The sequence below is a fragment of the Uloborus diversus genome, chromosome 6 (genome assembly GCF_026930045.1).
Source record: "Uloborus diversus isolate 005 chromosome 6, Udiv.v.3.1, whole genome shotgun sequence".
Classification (NCBI taxonomy): Eukaryota; Metazoa; Arthropoda; class Arachnida; order Araneae; family Uloboridae; genus Uloborus; species Uloborus diversus.
In genome coordinates this window covers 25,432,168-25,458,612 of record NC_072736.1, presented here as the reverse complement: position 1 = coordinate 25,458,612, position 26,445 = coordinate 25,432,168, and the positions used below count along the sequence as shown (strand labels likewise).

Here is a 26,445-nt window from a genome sequence, read left to right as displayed (position 1 = left end):
CATTGAATGATAATAAAAAATAATAATATATTAATCAAATAAAATCAATTGCAAAGTGCTTAAAATTAAAGTAAGTTTCTAGTTCAATTCCAAACTGGGTTGGAATCCAAGCACTGGTACACAATTTAAATTATCTCTTTAACATTAAAATAGTGCAACTTATGGCACTGCAACATATATTAATATTTTTATGAGACTTATAAATCACATAGTTTGTCGCCTCTAAAATTGAATTTTTTTTAAAAATTCCGAACTATGTTTTGCATATCCACACTCTAAATTACTTTTTTTTGGCATTGAAGCAGTGAATTTTATGACGCTGAAACAGATATTCATACTTTTAAAAATATGCTTCAATTTTGAAATTTGCCACCGCTAAAATCTGACGCCCTAGGCAGTGCAATTAAAAATAGAGAGGATTAATGAAGAACTTGAATGGCTCTATATATTGGTCTTCACATATTAAAGTTTTGTTATGGAAAAAGAAATGGTTACGTTATAGGGGGGGAAATGTCAGCTCAGGAGATAAAGTTGCTGAAACTGACGCAGCTGACAAAAACGGGAATTCCCCGCTGGTAACCCTTGGTTTTCCGTATGCTGTGGGTTGTCACCAATAGGGGTTTGCTTGGCAATTTTCGGGCACAAAAGAGAAATATCCCAACATTAGAACATTGATTAACTATTTATTGAAGAATTGACGTTTAGATGTTGATTTATTGTTGTAATTTGAAAACATTTTATCCAAAATATCAGTAAAATAAGAAATAATCATGTTCAAAACTTCACAGAATTATGAGCTGCTGCCGTTTTGTTTACTTAAATGCAATCGTCACGATTGCAAACTTAATGTGTTTCTACTGTTATTTATGTAATGTTCAATGCATAACATACTAATAATGCAAAATACCAATGTATTAAAGAAATTAACATTATTATAACCTTTTTTATTAAGGTTATAAGACAGTAGATCACTGTATAAAAAAGAATAAATGGACAGAATTATCGGTGTCTAGATCGTAACGTAATTTGGACATCTAACATGTATGTTTAAGAAAATCGATTTTGCTTCAAAGATGCTGTACAAAAGCATATGAAAACACTTTTAAACAATTAAAATTGATTTTGAGGATTGACAAATACTTTTAAAACATATACTTAGTTCTTAAATTATAGCATTGTCCCGATCGTAACTTTTAGACGTACATCAAACTTCCTACTTATTTTTTTCTAAAATCGTTTACAAAATAAATAGCAAGTCTTTATTTTTGTCACTCGTGGAAAATATTATCAATAAATTATTCAGTTTAAAATTCATAACTATATTTTTTTTTAAATTTATGGGAATAATTTAAAAAAAATTTTTTTTTTCTTTTTTGGATGGTGCATTTGCTTAGTTTACATTTTGAATGTCCAAAATTATGCCTTTTAGCAAAGAAAAACATTTTCTCAAGGGTATTTGAAGAACATTTTTTCCATAATTTTTGTCAATTTTTGTCTCTATGCAGTATTATAATTTTACTCAAAATTATTTGAGTGAATTAAAATAAAAGTTATTTGATATTAAAGCTTCAAAGTTTGGGTCTGTGTTTGCTCCCACCTTTTGAGAACTTCCCACATAAAATATGTAGTAAGGTTGAGAAGTAATTGCAAAGGAAATTGAACTTTTTAATATTTAAGACAAATAAATAGTATAAACCAGTTCAAAAGCACTATCATTAAGCTGGTTCAACACATATAGAAATGTTAAAGCAAATAATATTTAAAATAATGGTTGATTTTTTAAATGTAGTACCAGTGTTGGATTTATCATATCGCAATTGGAAGGGGAACCTATGCACATAGAACCATAAAGGGGATTCATTAATGCGCATGATTAACATTTTACATAATTCTGTGATAAAGGGGTCCTAAAAAATGCTCCGTCTCGATCCTGTAAATTCGCCACTGAATGATGTACAGTATTAAGACTGGTTCACATGAATCAAGTCAATAACAGTTTCAGAAATACATTGTTAATGCAACAATTAATATTTAAAAAAAAAAAAAAACAACTCAAGTTTCAAAATAAGTAACATAAAGAGGGAGAAAATATTTACCACACATTCAACAGGTAAATCAAACGCATTAGTTGCAGCAGTGGCCATATCACTATAAATTTCATCAGCCTGGGTAACCAACTCAAACTCGTTAGATAGTTTCTCATTGTCAGCACCTAAAAATATAAAATAAAAAAGCAAATTTTATTCACTGAACAATGAAACATAAATTATCAAAAAATAATTTGATAATTTATGTTAATTTATGATTTTGCTTTTACAAAAATGCATTGGAGTTATAATGACTACATGAGCAATCTAATGATTTAAAAGGATCTTTCTACAATTTGCAAAGTTTTTGTATTTTATTGGGACAAATGTATGGCTAGTTTGATATTAAACAAATAATATCACATAAAACCAAACTCTTGCTAAGGCAGAGGTTCTCAATCAGGGGGGCACACCTCTGCAGTGGGCGGGGGGGGGGGGGAGGGCATAGACAATTTTCTAGAAGGTATGAATGCTTTTAAAAAATAATTTGAAAACATGAAACTAATTATAATTTTCTTAATTCTGAGGCCACACGTAACTACTTGGCCACATTATTGCCTTTTTTTTACGGTTTCAGTGCAGTTTTCATCTACATATCACCGATTCTGGATTTTTAGCATTAGCATGCAAAAGGTCAAAGGGCTCAACTGAGTACTGAAAGTGACTACAGGTCGCACTCTCTGTCACAGTTACAACCTAATACTCAATTTTCAAAAGCGTATCAATGACAAACAGTGGCAGTCCTCCCTCTATTTTGTGAAATTTCCCGGTATTACATGCCAATGGGTTGAAATAAATTTGGTCAAAATAATGTCAAAATAAAGTTATATGTTGTAATACTAAATTTTCATAACCTTATCTATACATTTTAAAATGATCTTCAGCTATCCTAACCAGTATCAGTTTCAAATTCCCATTTCCTGATACTGCTACTTGTATTGACCTTGTCTGGAAGGGGGGATTATCAATGTTTAAAGTGGAATGCAGAGCCTGTCAGGTTGAGAACCTCTGTTCTAATCCACGCTTAGCTTCAAAAATAAGAACATTTAAAAGGTTTGAGTTTGAAATCAAAATCTGTATCATATATACAAACACTGCATGAGATATAAAATGAAGTTATTTATTTATTTTTTTCACTTTCTACAAATTATAATCAGGACAGCATTTAAAATTCATTTTGCTTATTTTTGGTGTCAGAAACAAATATCACATGCTAAATGCTATTAATGAGTGCAACTAAAAACAAATTGCAGCTTTAAACAGAAAAAATTTAACAAACATTTTTAAAACCAAGAATAACCTAGTATGCTACTGTAAGTCGTTCACAACTTTTTATGAGAAAATAAAGCATTTTATCAATCAAATTTTTCCAAAGTAAAAAATTTTCAGTTAATGCTTAGAAAATAATCAAGAATTTTCTTTTTTTTGGAAAACTTTTAACAAAAATAAAAGCAATCAATAAAATAAATTATTTAAGCTTCAATAAAATAAATAATAAAATTCCAAAGACACTAAATTGGAAAAATCACTTTAGGAACATTTTTAATTAACTTACTTGAGGAGAATTCTAGATGAATATTTTTACGCAAAATGTATCGTGTCTTATATTTCATCAAAATATTTAAAATCATTTTTTAAAATAAAACAACAACATTGTCTAAGCTAAAATGCTTCAACTTCCATTTGTCAGGCAACAACATTTGAAAAACAGCAAGAGCTAAAACTTTCAACACTAGCACAACCATTATTCAGGTACATCATTTCAGAAACCTTGAGAAAAGGAAGGGGAAGAAGAATAAGATGTCAACATAATGTTTTGCTAATCAACTTTTGATCATACTCAGCTAGAAAGTATACTTCATTTTTAGAAAACACATTTCATAGAGTTTTATTAGGTTCTTTAGCAATTTTTGTGTTTTGCTCAAAACAATGTTAAAATTAATTTTTTTAAATCAAATATAGAATGTTAATACATTTGAATATAAAACTGAAAATATGTCAGCACTTCTTCCTCCTCATATATATAATAGGAAATTCACTGATCGAGTAATGCTGACGTCACAAACAATGAAACTGGTGCCATAGCATAACTTGAAATTTTCTGGCAATGTTTGATATGCAGAGAAATGCATTATTTTGACAAGGCTGAACTGGATCCGGAACCTTAACTGTTTTACTTGTAAAACTGTAATTTCAGGGGAATGAAAAAACAAAAAAGTGATCAACAATGAACATTATTTGCTGGAGTTTAGGGTTAATTCACTGGAGTTAGGGTTTAAATTTCAACTATAAAGTGTCACCAAACAGGCAATTACTTCATTTAAATATAGAAGCAATTTTCACCCGCCATACCTTGATGGGCGATTTTCTAATGCTAAACAATGACTACTTGTAGAAATAATAATTTAATAACAAATAAACGATTATACTTTTGTACTGAAACAAATTGTAGGAATAACTTTTTTCTTTTTGCTCTTTGAAAATGCATCCTTTAAAGTGATAAAACATGTGTGCTTTACAATTTTACTCTCTCATAATTCATGACTATTTATTAGTTACATGATAGAAGGGAGTAAGTAACATTCATAAACATGATTTGCATCAATTAGTAGAAAACTTATTGACTAAAACAGTTATAAAGGAAATTAAAACATTACTAGATAGCAATGTATTTAACATTCTTGGATAATCATCTTTGAATTCGGACATTGATCCGAATGGGTAGTTTTAAATCTGGACCATCTGGTGATGCCATTCATAACACACCAATTAAGAAAGAAAAAAAAAAAAAAAAAAATTGCGCTATGGTAAGTTATATAAAAACTTACTTTCTTGTTGTACACTTAAATTATTTTCGATAGCAGTAAATTCATCTGTTTTAAATCTTGACTGACATTCTTCTACTACCTAAAAAAGAAATAAACATTATAATAATTTTCAAAGTGCTGGAGCTGATGGGAGGATCATGAGCATGGAATAGAGTAATACCAGCATTAAGGTCATTCTTCAGAATATGTAATTTTAAACAAAAATATTTTTCAATTTCAAAATCGTTTTTCTTTTTCTTTTTTTTGCATTCTTACATGAAAATGTTAACTACTAGAAGTAACCATAAACAATGGCCCAGCTAAATTTCAATTATTTTACTCATAAATTTAAAAAAAAATTCTTGTTCACGGGAAGAAAAAAAAAACCTTTCAGTGTTTGAAAATAGAGGCCAATTTAATATCAAAGAATTTTGTTATTTGCACAAACTATGCACTATTTTAAATAGTGTGAATCCAATACTAAGCTGCCTTAACTAAAGTACAGCTTAAATTATATTCATTCTTTTAATTCAAATTTGTGTTTAAAAATAGTATAGTATTAATACATTTCCAAAACAGTAAAATTGAAAACATACTGGTAATTTATGATTTTAATAGACTGCCTAAAACTGATGTACTTCCCCTCCATCATTTATTCTCACCTCAGAAATAATGACATTGATAAGGTCTGTCACGAAGGTGAGGAATTTTCCATTTATATAGGCCTAATGTATACATTTTTGAGGGAGAGAAATTTTTTCTTCGTTGCTATAATTTGCACATGCTAAGCATATAGAAAAATGTACCTAATGTTTTTACATTAGTTTGCATCCCTGAAATTCAAGTTCACGGAGGTGAGAATTCCCAATAACTACACTTGGTTTTTAAAACAGAATCTATCTTCTTGTTTTTTAGCAAAACTCGCACAACTTCTTTATGGCTGAAATTAAACAAGGGCTCCCTTGTATCATGTGAAAAAAAAAAAAAATATGATGTCATTACTGCCATCTGTTAATAAGAAATGGCATTTTGTGTTTGGGTAACGAAGGTGAGAATTTATTGTTTGACGTAATTCCTTATCCTACTAAAAGGGACAAAAACATAATATCAAAAAATTAAATATACTTAAACAATTAGTATTTGAGACACTTGTGAAAGAAAAAATAAATAAATATATACTTTTACTTAAACAAGTTATTAAGCAGCATAAACCGTCACACCAGGTTTGTGACATGCCACAGAAGTGAGAATTCAAATACTGTGAACCAAAATTATATTAAAATAATATTTGTTGAAAATTTGTTGGCAGGTTTCAATGAATAGATTTTTGATGAAATTAAAAAACATTGATAAATGAATTGTTCCTTAAAGTTTTTACTGTAAGAGGTGTGTAATAGAAAAGTTACATTTTTTGAAGAATGACCCATTAGTGTTCATAGTATCAGAGTAAAGTTCTGTTTTCACAAAAAGGTACCATAGAAGCCAGTTCATTGCAGTGAGATTTTGTAAACGGGAATTATAGCAGTCATATGTTAATATAATTTATGTAATCATTTATGTTAATAATATTTATTTCAAGAGTCTTTGTTATGACAGGTTTCCTTATAATGGTTGTTGCTAAAATGAGATTTGACTGTATTATAAAAATGTTGAGTTGAATTAATATATTTTAAGTAAGGTTTGCTGAAATATATTAATTATTGTCGTGTTACCTCACTTTAGATAAAACAGCGGTCTTAGGTGTCATTACATTTCATCAACTTTCGCATTTAGAATGAAAAAAATAAATAGAAAATGAGGCGTAGTTATTTGTATGCACTAACAAAGCAATGTTTAGACTAGTCAGTGATGCTAAAGGAATGAAGGTTCATTTGCGGAAAAAATATTTTTAGTAGCCAATAACAAAGTCGATACTTACGCACCACGATTCCTTTCCGAAAATTTTCGTGTTGCTGGCGAGAAACTAGTGTTGGGTAAAAAAAATTTATTGGGGAAAAAATCCCGTTATAGCCATTTCGCGTAAGTCGAATCGCATTGTAGCAAGAGTCGACTGTATTTTACTTTGACGAGAAAGTAGGCTAAAAATTAACTCAAAATGTCGTCTGTAATCAAAGAGCAATATTATTTAAAAAGGAAAAGATAAAAAACATCGTGATATGAAAGTGAAATATACTTTTTAATTTTTAATTTATCGTCTGCTAATGTTTAATTTTTAAACATGTATTAGCCTCTGCTGGAGTTGTTTATGTTCTTAAGATTTTGCAGGTCAATTATTGCTATTCAGTGATTCATTAATATCTTTTTTGTGAAGTAAAGTGCCTTCTAATTTTTTGTATTTAACAATGTCTATGTGTGCTGGCTCTAGTGTAATAAACAAAATCTTGAGATTAAGATCATTCAGAGCTGCGGATTGATACAATTTTTGATTTCCTTTTAGTTACGAAATTACTAAACAAAAGTAGGTAATTTAAAATGTATTAATATATTTTGCAACGAAAAATTGAGTAAAACAGTAAAATTTTGGTTGAAAAACTGTTTATTAAATTTTTAGATTGTGTCTAATAGTACCATCTAGAGACAATTTTTTTTGTGTAAGTGCTAACAGTCCACGGAACATAGTTCCTATTTCAATTACTAATTAAAACTTAACGAGACAGTTCCAGTGTGTGAACATTGTATTTTTCTATTGAGTTCATCATTTATAATAGATTTCAAGCAAGTTCACGTAGTCCCTTAGATTGGTAAACCAACTTGAATGATATTTGGCTTGGCCCATAGACTATTATACAAAATTGGAGGTTATCATTCAATTAATAATGATAAATTGAATTTATTTCACAAAATACCTTATTTATAACTGCAGCAGCAACTAAACTATCATATGAGGAAAATACATCTGTAAAATCTGGTACAGAATTGAGGCTTGCTTCAATATCTTTCTGATCAAAAACCTAAATGAAATACATAATATTTTTTAAAAAATCTGTCTTAATCAAAAATATCTGTGAAACCTTTAAAAAAAAAAAAAAAAAATTAAATTCTGGAAAGGAAAAAAAAAGAAGGAAATGCATTTTCCAACTATGCAATGAAAATGTTTATTTGAAACTGTTTATATCATAATTAAAATAGTTCGTTATTTTTGTTATTGAGCACTTCGTGACACTAGTGAAATAAAATGTAAGCAAATTACCAGTAAAAACTTATGTTATTGGTGCCTAACCTACAGTCTGCAGGTCACATGTGGCCCACAAAGCTGATCCATGTGCAAACTGCTCCTCTTTTCAATATTGCAGATTGGTTCAGGTTTGAAAATTTTTCCAGAGGAAGATCTTCCAGCCTCCTAAAAAATGTTCTTACTCGGAAAATTTTGTCCTATAATTTGCTTAATTTGGAGGCAGTATTACAAAAATATAATTTTTATTTTTTTTTTAAAGAATGATGCCTTATGCAATTTGACAAAATTGAGTTTCATTCTGCAAATTGAAAATTTCTCCCTCCCAGAAGTTTTAAGTTTTGGGTGTCCCTGTTTGGTCTGCAGTACATAATAAGCAAACTAAGGACTTTCCAATTGTTTCTGCACATTATCCTAATTTTCTAGAACTTTCAAGGCTTTGAAAAAAAAAATAACGAAATTCAAAGATCTTCCAAGATTTTCTAGGTTGTGTACAAACCCTATCAGTGTCAGTGTTATAGCAGAAGAAGGATCAGTGACAGAGTTAACACTCAAAGTTAGTTGCCTTATTTCTGCTTCCTATTTTCAAATATTTACACAAAAAAGAGAACAAGAGATAATATAAAGAACAAAACCTGTAAGAAAGGTAATTCTTGGCACTCCTCAACAAGGGTTGAAATAACATTTTTTAATGCAGCATGAGCAGAAGTCGGAGTAATTCCATTCTCAGCAGGTAAATCTGGAAACATTTATAAGATTAAAATTTGGCTATTCTCAGCCGCTAAATCTGGAAACATTTATAAAGTTAAAATTTGGCTATAGCATGTTAACTTTGTAACTTTAAATCGATGGAATAATACAACAATCAAATGCATTCTGGTAGTTATATAGGGCCATTCAATGAAAAAGTAGTCACTTAGTTCCCCACCTGACAGGTCATATAGTTCATTAAAAAGTAATAATTTTAAGGTAATGATGAAATTTTTTACATAAGAAATCACATACGTTTGTAATTTGTTAAGCAACATACTTTTGTTCATTACCATTAAGTGTTATTTCAATGAAGTTTATAAAATGTTACATGCGGGACAAAAATGACTGTTTTCCGTGGAATGCCCCTATACCTTTAATTTTAACTCAATTAATCAAAAAATATTTGTTAATTCAGTAATAATAAAATGAATGAGAAAAAATACTCTTTGTTAACAGAATGGGGAAAAAATCACAACTTCAGAAACTTCAGGAAAAATAAATAGAGTTGTGCTTTTTTTCACTGACATTAATAAAAGCTTTTCAATAGTCACAATAGAAAAAAAAGATAAAATTTATTTTTCTGATAAGAAAAGAAACAAAAAGGATGCACATAACTTTTTTTTGAAAGAAAAATTAAAAGATGTAAAATTTAGGAAACAAGAAAAAGATCCACACTGCGGCAATCTTCAGTTTAGACCATCTGACAAGTTTATGCAAAACATTATGGTATCCCAGAAATGAATAAAAGCGATGCATTCTTCAATTATCATTGCACTTTCTATGATAATAATTCAAATGCTTAAAAGTTAAAAAGTTATCAGAAATAGACTTTTTCAAGGATGTTTGCTTTAAGATGAAACATTTTGTTGATTTTAATTTATGAAGTAAAAGTAGTACTGACGTTTATCGAATTTATATCCTTTAAATCTTTATCAGGGACTTCATTTTTGATTATATACAAGGTAGAAATCCTTCTTAAATGGGTGCCATCTTGGTAAAAGTTTAATGTACATATCATTCACAAAAAACAAATGCAGGGTCACTGAATGAATGCGCTATGAGAAACATCAATACAAATAATAACTGCGATCAAAGTATTGCAATGACATTAAAACACATTAAAAATACATTTATAACATTAACGCTTGCATAATACATTTTAAAGAAAGCTATCAAAATGAGCAATTTAAAAAATTCAGGATGTACTTACTGTGCAATGCCTTCTGTAATGCTTTAGACAAATTTTGGATGACTTCAATAAGCTTTTTATGGTAAGAAATGAAAAGATTTAAATCTAAATAAAGAAAAATGCGCCAATTAGATTAATTTTAATAACAAATGACAAGTAAAAGTTTTTGCAGAGAAAATTAAAAATTTTTTAATGAAACTTACACAACAGTGAGTTTGGGTAAAGATAATCAACAGAAGCATCATCGAGTGTTCCTCCAAGCAGACCTTCTAAAATTGTTTCAATACTGTGATGTATCTCAGCAAGCTCCTCCTCATCACCAATATCATCATCTTCTTCTTCACAATCTTCATCATGTGATGATGCATCTATATTTGCGGCGTTAAAAAATCTCCAATTATAATGATATTAAAGTTAAATTAAATGATAAACATTATTAATAATTTCTGAAGATTTTAATAGATTTCGGTAAAGAAAATGTCTTGTTTTTACAATCATCCATTCTAAACCCAGTTTAAAAGATTTGAATGGTAAAAATGGTTTGAGAAATTAAACGATTTAAACTGACATTTTTTACTTAAAATTTCAATATTTTTACTTACCAGCCATTTTCAAGTCTTTATTTATGGACTGAGAGCTGAGCAGTTTCATCAAAGGTATAAAATCACTATTTGCTCCATATCCTGAATCATTCTCACTATCAGCTAAACAAAAGGATGATGAGCAATTATAAATCACGGAAGATATCTAAATTTTATTAAACAGTTTTAAGAATGAAATTACAAAACTTGGCAATGTACTAATATACATTCAACTGATAAGAATCTATTCTATTAAAATCTGTGTGCATCTGGCTGTCTGAATCCTTATCTCCTGGAGAACTACTGGGAATAATTGAGAGTCTAACGAGGTCCCTTCGAAAATGATTACGAGAAATTCATTTCGACCCGTCAGGGTCAAAGAAGCAATTTCAGAAATTAGGTGAGGACCAGCCCTTGGTAGGGTTCAGCACAGAACTAGAGTTATGTCAATCAGTGCTGTAGTTGGAAAAAATGTCGGGGAACACACATTGGAATATGGGGGGAGGAGGAGACTCATCAAAAGAAAATTTGGTTTGAAACTAAATTATATTTTAGAAATAAAAATCAACTCTTTCAGGGGATTTGCACTTCAGAACCGTTGCAGACCTTCACCAGAGTTTCCTCTCGCATTGTCCACTATTTCGGGGGATGGTGTTCCCTCCAACTACAGTAGTGTTGAAAATTCTTATTAGTTTTATGAGGGAAGCGAGGCCTGCGACCAAAATAACGAGGAATTCGCCTTGGCCCTCGGCGGTCCTGCACATGGTCTCACCTTATTGCGACTATAATTAGCAGAGTTATAAATTAACAGAAATGAACAACCTTTCAGCCTATTCAGTCACCAAGATGAGACTGGACAAAATAGATCTGCGTCGGGCTGGGGAACCGTTTGTCACAGGCGGCAAACAGGAGTTGGTGAGTAAAGCCAGCAAGAGCATATTACACTCCAGGGCCCCCATACCTATCACTTACCAGTAGGATAGGCCCTGGGTCATCAATTAAATAAGTTAATTACTGCATATTTTTCCTCATACACACATTCAGTTTCACTTGTCATATCCTCTTCATTCCGGAAGCACCCCCCTCTTCCCCCAATCGGGGACACTGAACAAAATTCATAAAAAATATTCTTGTGTTCAAAAACATCTAAAAGTAAACATTCAAATTTGATTATTACCATGTAAATGGCATCACAGGTTACATTTCTTAAAAGCATACACACAAACAAGAATAGCAGATAAAAACTTGCCAAAGCTCATTCTTTTTGGGGTGCAAAGTTAAGTCATTTTCCTTTACTTTAAACTTTAACATTAGTGTTTTTTTTTTTTTTTTTAAATTTAAGTAAGTCTCTAACTTGAAATTGAGCTTTAAAAAGTTCATGTACAGGCTATATTTTTGAGTGCCATGTTTTCAACTTTAATTTATTTTCTCATTTGCATTTTGAGATAAAACCTCGGCAACTTCAGAATAACTACCTGCTTATGTTTTCTATTGATTAGTATGCATGGAAAAATGGCTCAAAGGTTATGAAGGTTATGTAACTAAGTTCTCTGAGGAGAATTATTTATGACAATAAATCAAAAAACTGTAAAAATCTCCACAATTGTATTTTAAAAGAAGCTATTTATGAATATTAAATTTGAAAAGGAAAAAAAAAAGTCTAGCTGAAAGTAACATGAAAACAAGACCACTAAACCACATTTTAAGACTTTAAATGCAGGGAACCATCAAGAAAATGAAATCTCCGATTCCAAAAGAAAATTCACCTACTCCAACACGCATTGCATCTAAACTAGAAATAACTTCCGGCATTGTAAATAAAATCGTTCATAAAGATTCCAAGTTAAAAAAAAATTCTTAAACTTCAAGCCTTAAGTTTATCTGCTTTTAACAAAACATTGCTGAAAGAAAAACAAATTGTAGAGAACTATACCGAAAACACTGAGCTACTGAAAAATGTAAGTTGAGGGGGAAAATTCACAATTTACCAAATGAATTTCATTGAATGATAAAGCACGGGCATACACATACTTACCATCCTACATCTAATAAGAGACATTGGGAATCATTACACATTCAAACCTGTTTTTGTCAGTCTTTTTTTGTGCAGTACATGAAAATTTCAATCGGATTGAGACTCAAAAAAAAAAAAATAATAATAAAATAAATAAATAAATAAATAAATAAAAAGAGTGTGAGGTAGTATCTTAAGGTGAGGACAGGGGCACCTCAATGGGAAGTCACAGTGACCTCCCAAAAATGTCCTTATTCGGGAAATCTTGCCAGACTATTCAGCAAAATTATCATCACTTGGTTTATTTTGATTTCATTTAAAGAAGCAATTCCTAGTTATTTCGTAAGTTTTTGGGTTATTTTCTATGTGAGGCTTTTTTAAAGTGGTCCTTATCCACCCTTTAAAAATTTTTCTAACTATGTTGTGAAAACAACTTTTTATAGCTACTCGTGAAGTTTCGGATGATTTTTTTGGTGCGATTTTTTTAATGCGGTCCCTATCCACTGTCCCACAAAAACAGGTTTGGGAGTATATAGGGGGGGGGGGGGCATTGCTATGGGGGGGGAAAAGTTTTTCTGAATTTAAAATTGAACCCTCTAAAATCATACAATGTCATATAAAGATGATATCAAATGCAATTTTTTTTTAAATTTTACAAAAATTGTCCAAACTCTAGTAATTTTTAAAATTTTTAACGCTGATTTCTTGTTTTTGCATTGCTTCGAAAACATTGTAAACAACAATAAGGAAATAAAAAAGTTAGCTTCATTGTTCTTGATGATACAATCTAAGTTACACATTGCCTCTGTCTGTAGTTGCTACATTATTAATTAAGATATGATTAATTAGTGCAAAAATGTTTTTGTAGAAGAAACGTACTGAAACGTCTATTATAGGCCGAATAATGATGATTTGTTTGTGTTTGGTTTTGTGTATGTCATCATCTATAGGCCATATCCAATACAAGTTTAAGTCGTTCCTAACTCTTTTCATATATTTCACCCTGTATGTTTCAGTGCCTTCATCTAATTGCTTATAACTTTACGAAAACTCCTCTCTCCATCTCAAACTGCAGCAACCATTTCAATCTCAGGTACTTCTTGCAGCAATGGGTTATCTAATGACTCTGTATTTATTGCAGATATATTACATAATACAGCTCAAACATCATTAACAGTTGCAGTAACATCCTAAACTTGATAAAAATTTCGGACCTTTAAAAATTATTATTGAGCAATCACGATTGCTTATTGCTTTCATTTGACTGTTTTTGATGTCCTATTTTTTTCCCCAGCGCCACCCTCCACAGCATCACCGTCGACCGAGTCCTCACGATGCTGCACCTCTAGCGAAAACTGTCTCCAGGTTTCGTCAATATCCTACACTTACACGCATACATACACGCACCTACACACATATACATATATATACACCTACACACATACACAAACACATATACATGCATTCACATACACACAACTACCCACACACTCATGCCTGCACACAGACACAAACACATATGCCTACACACACATACACATACCCCCACACACACATACACACAACTACCCACACACTCATACCAGCACACAGACACAAACACACATGCCTACACACACACACATACCCTCCACACACAAACACACACGCTTACATATACACATACACTCGTGATTGCGAAAAACATAATTTGAATTCAAGATGACAAAATTCAAATTATTTTTTCTTTTTTTTTGTATCTTGACTTAATCCTCTTTGCTTGATTTTTCACTATTTTTACCAGTAATTTCAGAACTTGGCCTTATTCCCCATCATGTGTCATTTGCTTTAGAATTTCCTCAATTTCTTCATAATTAGTTGGAGTTCGTTGATAAAAACCATTTTAAAAGTATTTTTTTTTAATTTTCAGTTTTAGAATGTGTTCTGAGCAGCCCAAAATTTTCAGAGACGGCAACCCACAATTTTCGGTTTACAAAACACCCCTGCTTCAATCGAATAATATTAGGCTTATTTATTGGAAATTTTATCTATAAAATAGAGAAAACTATAAGAATTGGCATTCTAATCTTTCAGTAACCATGCCTTGCCTTTAATCTTTAAGTTGAACTGATCCATTGGTTCGGTCACTCGTCTGGTCCGTGCTAATTCTGTATCAGCTACCAGTTTGTTTGGCACTTTTGGCTTCCTTAAGAGGTTTTCCACCTCCAGCTTAGTCACTTCCTATTCCGGGCTGATGAGTGCTAATAAGAATGAAACTGCAGTCCTCGGACGGAATGACTGAGCTGGTGGTGCATTCTAATCTTTGTTGATAAAAATATTCGAAATAATTCAGATGAGGTGAAATGGACAGGATATACATTGCATGTATTTCTGGTATCTTAGGAGCTGTCAACATACATTTTCTAACTCATTATATCCTCTGTTTGATACAGCGAGAACAAAAAAAGGAAAAGGAAGAATAAAGAAAATGATGCTGTTATACCCCCCCCCCCCCCCCCCCCCCCCCCCCCCCCGCCACGCCTGATTTATCATTTTATCTGAATATAATTACCGTAAATTCCCTGGTTTTTTTCCTTTATGTAACAGCTTAAAAATATTTTGACCTTGATCAACATTCTAATTAATTGGGTTGTATTCTTTATGCCAGTTCAGTGGTGCTTTGTTCTTGTCTGAGTGTGAATTCTTGAGTTGTGTTTTGAGTTTCTTTGTGTGAATTCTTCTGAATTCATTCATTACAGTCCACTATTAAATCGAATTTTTGTGAACTTTGAACAAAGTCATATTTTTTTGTGAATTCTGTGCTTCATTTCTAATTCATCATCCTCTAGTGTACAAAAATCTTATTTTAAATTTTTATTAAATAAACTTAAAAATTTTGTACCCCAATGTAATTTGTTGAACATTAATTTAACTAATATCTACTATAATTTGTATTGAAAGTATGTAAAAGAGCTTAAATTTATCAAAATAAATGCTTTGAATGAAAACATTCTATCTATTTCACTCAATCTTTATTCCTTTTAATCAATTTTTTTACTATTAAAACTTGGTAAATATTGATCAGGAATGCCTTCATTACATTTGAGTTAAAAAAAACTAGTTATGTTTAAAGCTACTAGAGCTGATGTTTTTTTAAACTGATTTGAGCAAACTGACAGCAATTCAGAACAGAACAGACGGATTAAAACAGGAAGTACTGTGCTTCCACCAATGACTGAAGCAAGTAAGATAAATTTTGTATGGCCCCAATTAAATCCATCAGTTAAAGATATTTTTGTTGGGAAAATATTTATAAAATAAAAAAGTAATGAATATTGATTTCATTCGTCCGTCACCCAATGTAATGGCATACCATACAAAACTAGTAAAAGGCTAGAGTTTACTCAAATTTCATGATACAGATAAAAGAATACTATTTTTGTGATCAGCAAAACATTTCTAATGAGATATGGGGGTTCAATTTGAAATTTAAAAAACTTTGACAATACTCCTCCTCTCAAACCTTTATGTTCATTTTGTTCGTTTGTTTTAAATTGCAATATTGTAAAACAGTATCCAAATTTCCAGAATCGTCAGACAAAACTTCTTTGCAGACACAAGAGAAAATTTCTTAATCCAAAAACATCTTAGAAATTTTCTACAAAGTAGTAAAGTAAACAAACAAAAAAAAAATTTTTTTTACATACGTATATTTTATACACAAAAACAAATTTTAAGAAACTTCAAAATGTAATGAATTATTTAACATAATTAAATTGAAACCACTTACATATTTTTCTAACTCTGCAAAAATTTTGCAAAATTTTAGCAGATCCAAAGGTCCCAAAATGGGTTTTTATATGGCTGCAAATCCAAGCACGAGATTCAGCATTTAGAACCCTAAATAAAAAAAGGTTTCCGATGTTATCTACTGTTATACACTCATTTCCAGCAGATCATTGCTAATCATTCTCTTCAAAGAGAGATATGTATGAACATGCAAGGCAGACCAAACACAGACAATGTCTGAAATAAAAATACAACAATAATAATAAGCTAAAAAAGCCCCTGGTGGGCACTCAGAACTCCTTACCAAAAGAGGCTGTAATAGAAAAGGAGATGGATAGCTTTATGAGAGATTTTCATTGGAGACTTATAATGTGACTAGGACCAGCCTAACTGTATCTAAAGCATGTTGCTGGCTATGGTATTTATTTATAATAGTTCCTTATATGCAAATGTAAGACAGACAAAAGCCAAAGAATTACGAGAATAAAGTGCAAATAAATGCACAAAAATGTCACACCCAAGCAAATGAATTGAGCAATATGCATTTTTTTTTAAATCAAAGCTACAGTAGAACCAAATGGGTAAAGAAGTACCTATTTTTCAACGTTTAAGCATTAACACACACAAAGTTTCGAACACATACACTGTTAAAGATTAGAAAATGTTAGGACCAATAATAGTGTAAAATTGAGTGCTTATAGTACAGAGCAGTGGTTCCCAGCCTTTTTCCCCTTGCCAACCCCTTCCTAAATCCGAAAGAAGTTGGCGAAGCCCTTGGGAAGGTATTAAGTAATAAGTAAGAAGCAAAAAAAAAGTGTACACGCACTCACTATAAAATTGGAAGATTTTTTAAAAAGTTTGATACTGTTCTATAGATATAAGAAAAACAAAACAAAATTGCAAAATATAGAATTATAAATATTGCTTAACTGAAATGATAGCTAAGAAATGAATGCAAAACAAATTCACCAAAAAAAATCTTGATGGGGCAGTTTTCAAAAGGCAGTCTCAAAAATTTTTGAGTTAAATTATAATACTGTATAGAGACAAGAATTGACATAAATTATGGAAAAAATCTTCCTCAAATACCATTTAAAAAATATTTTCTTTGCTAAAAGGCACAATTTTGGACATTCAAAATGTTAACTGAGTAAATGCACCATCCAAAAATAATTTTTTTTAAATTGTTTCCATAGGTTTCAAAAAAAAAAAAAAAAAAATTAAGGGTATGAATATCAAACTGAATAATTTTTTGATAATATTTTCCACAAATTACAAAAGTAAAGACATATAATTTATTTTGTAAACGATTTAAGAAAAAAAGGAAGTTGGAAGTTTGATGTACGTCCAAAAGTTAAGATCTGGACAGTGCTATTATTTTGAGAACTAAATATATGATTGATATATTTTAAACGTATTTTTCGATCCTCAAGATCTATTTTTAATTATTTTAAAGTGTTTTCATATGTTTTTATGCAGTATCTTTGAAGCAAAATCATTTTTCTTAACTCTATATGTGAGACGTCCAAAATGCGTTATAATCTAGACGCCGATAATTCTGTCCATTTATTCATTATTATAAATGACTTTCTGTCTTGTAACCTTAATAATGGTATTTTGCACAATTAATACATTATGCATTGAACATTACATAAATAACAGTAGAAACACAAGTTTCGATCCTAACAAACTCATTTAAGTAAACAAAACGGTGCCAGCTCATAACTCTGCAACATTTCGAACGTGATTATCTGTTATTTTGCTGACATTTTGGATAAAATGTTTTCAAATTACGACAACAAATCAATATCTAAACAGCAATTATTCAATAATTCCCAATGGGGTATGGCTGCTAATGTTGGGAAATGTCAAGTGCTACATTTAGGGCATGGAAATAAGTGTACAAGTTATTATTTGCAAGGTTCAGTCATTAGTCAGGCAGACAAAGTTACTGATCTGGGGGGTCTTAATAAGTCAGGATTTAAAGTTTAGCCAACAGTGCAGCATTGCTAGTAACAAAGCCAATAAGATGCTTGGGTTTATCAATAGATCTATTTCAAACAAATCTAAAGAAGTTCTTTTGCCCTTATATAGAAGTTTGGTAAGACTCCATTTGGAGTATGCTGTTCAGTTTTGGTCTCCTTATCTTAAAAAAGACATTAATGTATTGGAAAGGGTTCAAAGGCGGACTACAAGGCTAATAAATGGACTTTCCCACTTAGATTATGATTCCAGGCTTAGAAGGCTAAAAATGTACAATCTTGAGCAAAGAAGAGACCGAGGGGACATGATTCAGTTGTTTAAATTTATTAAAATGAAAGATGTTACGGGGCTGAAGTTTAGCACTGAAAACAGGACAAGGGGTCATTGTTTTAAGCTATTTAAATATCAGGCTAACATGGATATTAGAAAAAATATTATTATAGCAGGGTAGTGGAACCTTGGAACAGCTTACCGGAAGAGGTGGTAATGAGCAAGGGAGTAGATAGTTTTAAGAGGGCCACTTATCTTCACTGGGGATTGTAAATTGACTAGGACCAGTCTAGCTGGGCCCAGAGCTTGTTGCTGGTCATCACTTTTGTATTTGTATTTGCATTTAAATAAGTCTTCAATGTTCTAATATTTAGATATTTCTCTCTTTGCACAAAAATCGTCAAGCAAAGCTCAATTGGCGACAACTCACAGCGTACGATAAGCAAAGGGTTACCAGTGGGGAATTCCAGTTTTCGCCAACAGTGTCAGTTTTGGCGACTTTATCACCTGCGCTTGCAAAATGGATGGGTTTTTTTTTCCGAATTCTACGAAACCATAACAAAACTTTACTATTTAAAGACCAATAAATAAAGTCATTCAAGTACTTAAATCCTCTATATTTCATTGCAGAATTTAAAAATAGATAAAATTTTCATTTGAAAAGTTCAAAAACTGAAATTTACATTAATGATGATGTCTAAAATCTGTTAACTACAGACTGATCATTAAATTTGCTATTTGTTAATTTTTATAAATACTTGCTGTCTTTTTATGTTTGTATATGATGTTCTAGGTGTACATACTATGCAATATAAACAAAATTGATATCAAATTTCACAATTTTAAAAATTGTTCAGAATTAACTTTTTTGTTCCCACTTTTTGAGAACTACCCAAATTTTTATTCTTTGTTTAACTTCAATCAACTAAGAAAAATTTTTTCAAATGGATATTTGTGGGCACTCAAAGTTTGGCTCAAATATCTGACAGTTTCAATCTTACAGTAGGTTCAGCATTTAATTTGCTGCAGTATTTCTCTGTTTATGATGAAAATCCTTCTTCATATAGAAACGTAGTCCAAAAGGTAATAAAATTTAAAGTGTCTTTTTCTAACAAGGGGTACATTTATAGCCATTACTAAATCATAAGTCAATTAAAGAATGATTCTTAAAAATACCTTTCAGGAAACAGCCTCAGATTAACTAAACAATATTTTTTCTTACGGTAAAACTATCTCTAAATTTCTGCCGTCTTGAAAAAGAATACCAGTTTTGATGTTTGATAAGAACGTACTGAGTACATTAATCATTTGACTGCTGAATAATTTTCTTGTCCGTACGCTGTAAGTGCGGAATAAAATGTGTTTATTGAAAAATAATAGAAATGCCTATAATCAACCCTAATTATAACACAAAAGGAAATTTTAACCAAGAAAAATTTCTGCACAAATTTCACGAATTCCTTATTTACATAAAGCGCAAATTAAGTTGCATAAGTTAATTCCGCTGATATTTTTTACTGTGTTTACCTCACACTCCCAAGCTTCACACGAAAATTTTCTTAAATAATTGATTTTTTTATACTTCCTGTGGTATTTTTTGGGTTTTCAATCCTTCTTCTCTTTTTTGAGTAAGCTTGAAGTAAATATTGTAGTCTATGTAACAAGATAATTACAGCAACAAACAACAGCGCGATCACACTTTGCATTTTCGGCACACCACAAGATAAGTGTGATACCTCTTTATAGCATTCAAATGGTAAATTAAGTAAACATTAAAAATTAGTTAAAGATATTTGAGACGATTTTATATGCTCCATGAAATATTTTTGTTAAGTTTAATCAATTTTTCTGATAAAAAGCTACTAAGAAAACCAATGCTTTCATATTCTTTCATAGGACATTGTATTCAAAAAGGAAACTTTTTTTGACGTGGTTTCAGTGCGATCATTGCTAATGAAAGCAGTAAAGCTGGCACTTTGTAATCACAGAGTTAATTCTTGATAAGTGAAATATGTCAGCAAGCATACACTAACATTTTCATGCTGACTATTGAATGTGCGAGAGACAAATAAATTAAGGATCAACAAAAAATTTGCTTGAAACAGCTTGAACTTGAGACTTTATCCCTAACAAGTATATAAAAACTCCACCATTACAATATTATTTTTGCAAACCCCCTTCATACCTCTCGGGAACCCCCAGGGGTTCGCGAACCACCCGTTGGGAACCGATGGTATAGAGTAAGCCAGTGTTAGAAATAAGCAATTGTTAGGCTCAGTTCACAACCACAATTTTCATTATCACGCACAGATTTCCAACCCCAGGCGTCAAATTTGACAATTAAAATTTTGGGTTTAAATAATCCTTTTCTTCTCTTAATTCATTGTGATCACATCTTGCAATTGATGCGAAGGAATAAAAAGAAGCATTTTCTCAATTTTAAGACTTATAAGTGCATGTTTGTAAAATTTCATTTTGAAACCTGGAGAACTTAAAGTGCAATCACGGCACCTACATTTAAATTTCTAACACTTGAGTAAGTTATACAGCAATTTATTCTGGAAAGGTAAACAATAACAATGGCAATTAGTTGAGGCTTTTTTAGATTTTTTTAACCTTAAAATTTTACTCTGAAATATGATTGTATGGTGAAAAGTAAATGTAACATAGATACCAGTACTCTTTGCCAAAATGTTTTTTTTTTTTTAAATTGTACTAATAAATAATTTATTTCTTACAAAACTAAAAAAAATAAATCAAAGAAGCAGAAAATTAAGAGTAATTTATTCCAATGAAAACCTTCTTTGGTTTGGTTTCATTCCCATTTTAAATTGAAAAACAAAGTTGAATATTATAATAGTTTAAACAGTTTCAATGTTTCAAATGACAAAATTTTTGCCAAATTGGAAAAAAGTAACTTTTTTTTCCGAATTTTTGACGTGATGAGAACAATTTTATCACAATGAAAGTGGGAAAACTACTTTTTGAAAAGTAATATGTAGATTTTGTCAACGTTTTTTCAATGCAATCTGTGCAGGGACCATATGAATAAAACAATCAATGCGGGTAAAATAATACATTGCAGGAGTTGTTGATTGGGGTTTCATTGCATTATTAATGGATAATACAATAATCATTTAATTTGAATCTTATAAAAATGCATTTTTTATCACTATGAGCTTAAAGATTAAAAATGCTGTAAATACTTACTTTTGCTTTTCACACACTTTACATATCCATTGTTTTGTTGAATTACACCACACTGAACAGGTTCTACAGACAAAGAACTGACAATCTTCACAGCGTACTTTCCTTTTAAATAGTAAATTGAAAGTTGAGCAGCAAAGAATGCAGTATTTTTCATTGAATTCCTTTCTTTTTGACAATATGTTCCTTTGGGCAATAAGTTCAGCCAAGTCTTCTTGTAATTTGCTGTAAAAGAAAATTGAATCCTGAATGATTTAGTGAAAAAGAATTCTTATATACAGACATTTGCAAATTTACAGCTGTCAAAACAAAAATACAAATGACAAATAACACAATCAAAAAGGCTTAAACACAAATGCACAAGAATTGGCTAGAAGATGCTGTGGTGTTTTACATTGTGATTAACACATTGACTGCTAGGGACGAGATAACTCATCCTCCAGAATTATGCTGTATGCACTAGGGACAAGATAACTCGATCCCCAGCCAACAAGTTGCTATATTTTTTCAGCAGGTTCCATTGGCTTTCCTGGCTGTTCTGCCGCGCATAGACGAACATCTAGACAAAGTTCAAAAAGAGAACAAAAGATGGCACTACTAGTGTTTGCTGTGAAAACATTTTCTGATGCAAGCAGGCGTGCGCGCGATTAAACGAGATAGCTCGCAAGTTTTTTGTGCTGTAGTCTGAGTAAATAAAAACGTAAAATCAGCAAATGTAAGTATATGTCACTCGAAGATGCAGTGAAATATGTTACTTTATCGCATGATGAACTAGTTGACGATGATGACAGGGACAGTTGCAACTTGAACGACAGGGAGATCGACAACGAAGAGACTAATTTCACCAACCCTGAGCCTGCTCTTGTAGACCTTCATTGCATGCTTAATATTCACGAAAAAGTTCAACAAAACTGTTTTCTTTCAAATTGTTTCAAGAAATTAGCTTAGCGCAGGGAGTCCATATATAGGCTGTCAACGACGCAGTCAATGTGTTAAAATAAATCTTCGATTTTGATCTTTTATGTTTAAATGCCGACCAATTCTTTTTTCTCATTAAGCAAATAGATCCATTAACACATTGTTTTTTCTACTCTTAGGAACTTATAACTAAAGTAGAAATTTAGTACTTGATATTTTCAGCAACTTTGAAGAACGTAATTTTGATTACTTGTCGTTCTAGACAAGTAAAAACCTAAAATTTACAAATCCTTCGACTTTCAATGAAAGGCCAACAGCAAGTACTTCATGACTCAAGAAAATATGAAAAGTGCATTTAAGAACATTGTGGACATCAAATAAGAAAATAAAAAAGTTTTGAATGAACAATAAAGAAAAAAAGATAAAATATTCCAGTTTAATACTTTTGAGTCAATTTTATTGTTTAGTTTCTATACTAAATTTAGGACTTCATTTTAAGGAAATAAAATTAAAATAAGTCAAGATACAATTCAAAAAAATTTCGAAAAACAGGAGTCTATCTAAACAAAATTCTTATAAGCATTCTGTTGAAATTTTTCAGTCTATCTGTTTGAAATATAAAATTATGTAGACTTAAGTAATGAGCAAGGAAAATCGCTTCTCCATAAACATCAGAAAATTAGCAGTTATTTTACTCCATCAGCACATATCATGAAACAACAGTGTTCACAAGATCAACTAGCGGTTTAAAGTTTAAAAGGAGTATAAACTTTTTGAAAATTTACTACAATTAGTAATGAAATTTTAAACATACCTAACTGGTTTTACTAATGTTATTAAATGCAGCAGAACCAACAACCAATCAAGTACGATTGCATGCGAAGGTTGACAAATTTAAATATCATGTCATTTTTTTTTTTTTGGTCTTACTAAAGATGATACACGAATTAATTGCAATAATAGAAAAGACAAGAATAATAAAAATAATTAATATTAATAAATATTAATTCTTATTAAGATTATGTAATAAATGTTAATAATATTATAATAATCAATACAAATATAATAATATTTCAGTAAATTACCGCCCTATAGCCAAGGCTAAGGCAGAAATACATGAAATAATAATAACATTATCATAAAATAAATAAAATAATAATAATATTTTTTAAAAATGAATAAAAGATAGGCTCCATGAAATACAGCAGTAAAACAATGACTTTTTAGCACAAATTTGCATCAAGCCTTTGACAAGATTAAAAAAAAAAAAAAAAAAAAAATGGTGCAATAGAATTGGTTTCAGTTTAATTAATAAAAAAAATACATTTTTTCTATAAGCACATATTTATATACTTCATAAAAAAATAAAAAATAAATAAATAAAAAACATCTAAAGAAAAAAACATGTAACTTACATTTTTTTCTTAAGATGAATCTTTTCTTGTAAGCAAACTTACAAGAAACCTATTACTTACTGAAACTTCTATGTGTAGTTGAGCCTCTATTTAACAAACCTTTATTTTACGAATTTTCCCATTGTAAGAATTTTTCTTATGAAGAAAGAATATATAAAAGAACATCCCAACCAAATAATGTACAATTGATGCCATACATTCTCTGTTTAATTCCCCCCCCCCCCCCGCCCTTTTAGCTTAACACTTTTTCAATAGCTTAAAATGTCATATAAAAAAGTTTATAGAATACAAACCTTTATTAAACTAATATTTTTTGCTGGTAGGGCAACTTCATTTTAAAAAAGATTCGACTGCATTTAGCAATCATAATTTTACAAAAAAAATAAATAAATAAAAGAAGAAGAAGAAATCATAAACACAAAATTTGAAAACCAAACCTTAAAATACTGTCCTCTTGCTGTCTTTTTTCAAATTCATTTTGGATAGAATACAAAATACTGCGGCATTCAAAAGTTGTATTAATACGTGGCTCAAGAGACTTTCCCATCACTTTACAACTTAGGAGCTAATAAAGCTGTTCTGCTGAAAATTTGAAAAAGAGCTAAGAATTAAATTATACACAGAAAAATGCTAGAGACTAAAATAGTTTCATTTTCAGCCTCACCACATTTCTTTCATTTAGGATACTTAACAGAAAATCACGACATACAAAAGATACACATTTGCTTTCGGACTCTTGCTGGTGTGATATATTCATTTACTACCATTGTATAGATAGAAAGGGTGCCCAACTGGTGGGGGGTCATTGCGCCAGGACTGCGCAATGTGGGGTATTTTTCTCATTTTGGGGAGGGGGGGCTCTTGCTTTTTTGGGAGAAGGGTCTCCGTGATGTTGAGGGGGAGAAGTTGCACTCTTGTCCTTAGGGGGTGGGCACCTCTGTATATAGTATCAGCTCCAATGAGAGAACACCTGCCTCTAGCTTAGTTTTCAATCATTCCAGACTAATGACTGCATAACAAGGACAAAACTGCGGTCTCATCTCTTCATGTCACGGGCTATCGGTAAGTGTTTGTGGTTCTGCCTTACATGGGCGGATTTAGGGGGCAGGCAATGCCCCTCCCCCAGTCTTGAAAGGACTTTATACATAGCAACAATGCACCTTCCAACATAGAAGAAAAAAATTCTGACTTTTTTTCCTTTTTTGAATAGTTCAAAAGCAAAAATGAAGAGAATAGCAATTGTTCTTTTCTAAGGGGGTTGGACACCGTAAAATGTATTACAAGTAGTAAATCGTCACTGGGATGCTGAAATGTGCTGAAAATGACTACTTTGAACTGAAAGTTATTTGGACAAGTATATAAGTGAAAATATCAACAGAACGAGCTATGTATTCAGCTACAATACTTAAAATAATCAACGGTTATTTCAACAAATTAGAAACAGAAACAAAGATTTTAAAAAAAAATGAATTTACCTATAAACTAAACAACCTATAGCTTAGGGTACCCGCTTTGTTGAAGGCTCCCAACTCCCGAAAACTTCATAATTTGTTCCTTAACAAAAAAAGGGGGGGGGGAGACTTGAAAAAATTAATTTAATTTTAAGTGCTTGAAAACCTTGAAAAATTTGGAAAAGTGTGGATACAAACTATAAATTTAAACATTTATATAAATGGGAGAAGGTAGAGGGATAAATGCCGAAATAGGTTAAATTTAGTTCCTTGCATCATCTTGCACCAAAAATAAAAATCAGGGTTCTCACGTTTTTGTACAATATTACTTGAGATAAGTTTTTGGACTCACATGTTTCATATCTTGCTGTTTTTTAAATCCCAAATGAGGTGCAACATTTTAAAAAATTCTTTTATGTTGCTCGCTTCTATTTTACTTCAATTGATATTGTTCACTTGTTCAGCCCGGAAAAAAAACACTACCTCTATCCCTTTTTGATTTCTGCACTGCTTGTAATTGATAAAAAAGTTGTTACAATGAGAAATCTATAGTTTTTTCCCCCCTTTTAAACTTAGAGTAGTTGTTTCTTGCAGAGTTAGAACAATACTGTAAAACTACAATCCGGTACTAAATTTCAGAGATTGGAAAGGGCAATTGAAGTGCGTTAAATAATTTCAATTATTCTGGAGTTCTTGAAATGTATTAGATGAGTCTTTGAAATTCCTAAACAAAGTGTGCTTCCATTTTATTTCTTATCAAGTGTATAAATTAGGAATTGTACAAATGGTCAGCAAATTACTCTCCTGTTATCTATTTTCTAAATCTGTAC

General features: G+C 30.9%; 1 protein-coding gene across 1 annotated transcript in view; it reads right to left on the bottom strand.

Annotated features, from left to right (window-relative positions):
* LOC129224286 (uncharacterized) overlaps positions 1-24,711 on the bottom strand; it is a 47,992-nt gene extending 23,281 nt beyond the window's left edge. Inside the window, exons 1-10 of the mRNA XM_054858716.1 lie at positions 24,602-24,711; positions 21,835-22,056; positions 16,373-16,482; positions 10,611-10,712; positions 10,212-10,355; positions 10,030-10,113; positions 8,702-8,805; positions 7,741-7,845; positions 4,916-4,994; positions 2,097-2,212 (exon numbers count right to left, since the gene is read on the bottom strand). Of these exons, the coding sequence (XP_054714691.1) occupies positions 2,097-2,212; positions 4,916-4,994; positions 7,741-7,845; positions 8,702-8,805; positions 10,030-10,113; positions 10,212-10,355; positions 10,611-10,712; positions 16,373-16,482; positions 21,835-22,056; positions 24,602-24,711 (1,176 nt within the window). The remainder of the gene's footprint in view (positions 1-2,096; positions 2,213-4,915; positions 4,995-7,740; positions 7,846-8,701; positions 8,806-10,029; positions 10,114-10,211; positions 10,356-10,610; positions 10,713-16,372; positions 16,483-21,834; positions 22,057-24,601) is intronic.
* Positions 24,712-26,445: the final 1,734 nt, after the last annotated feature.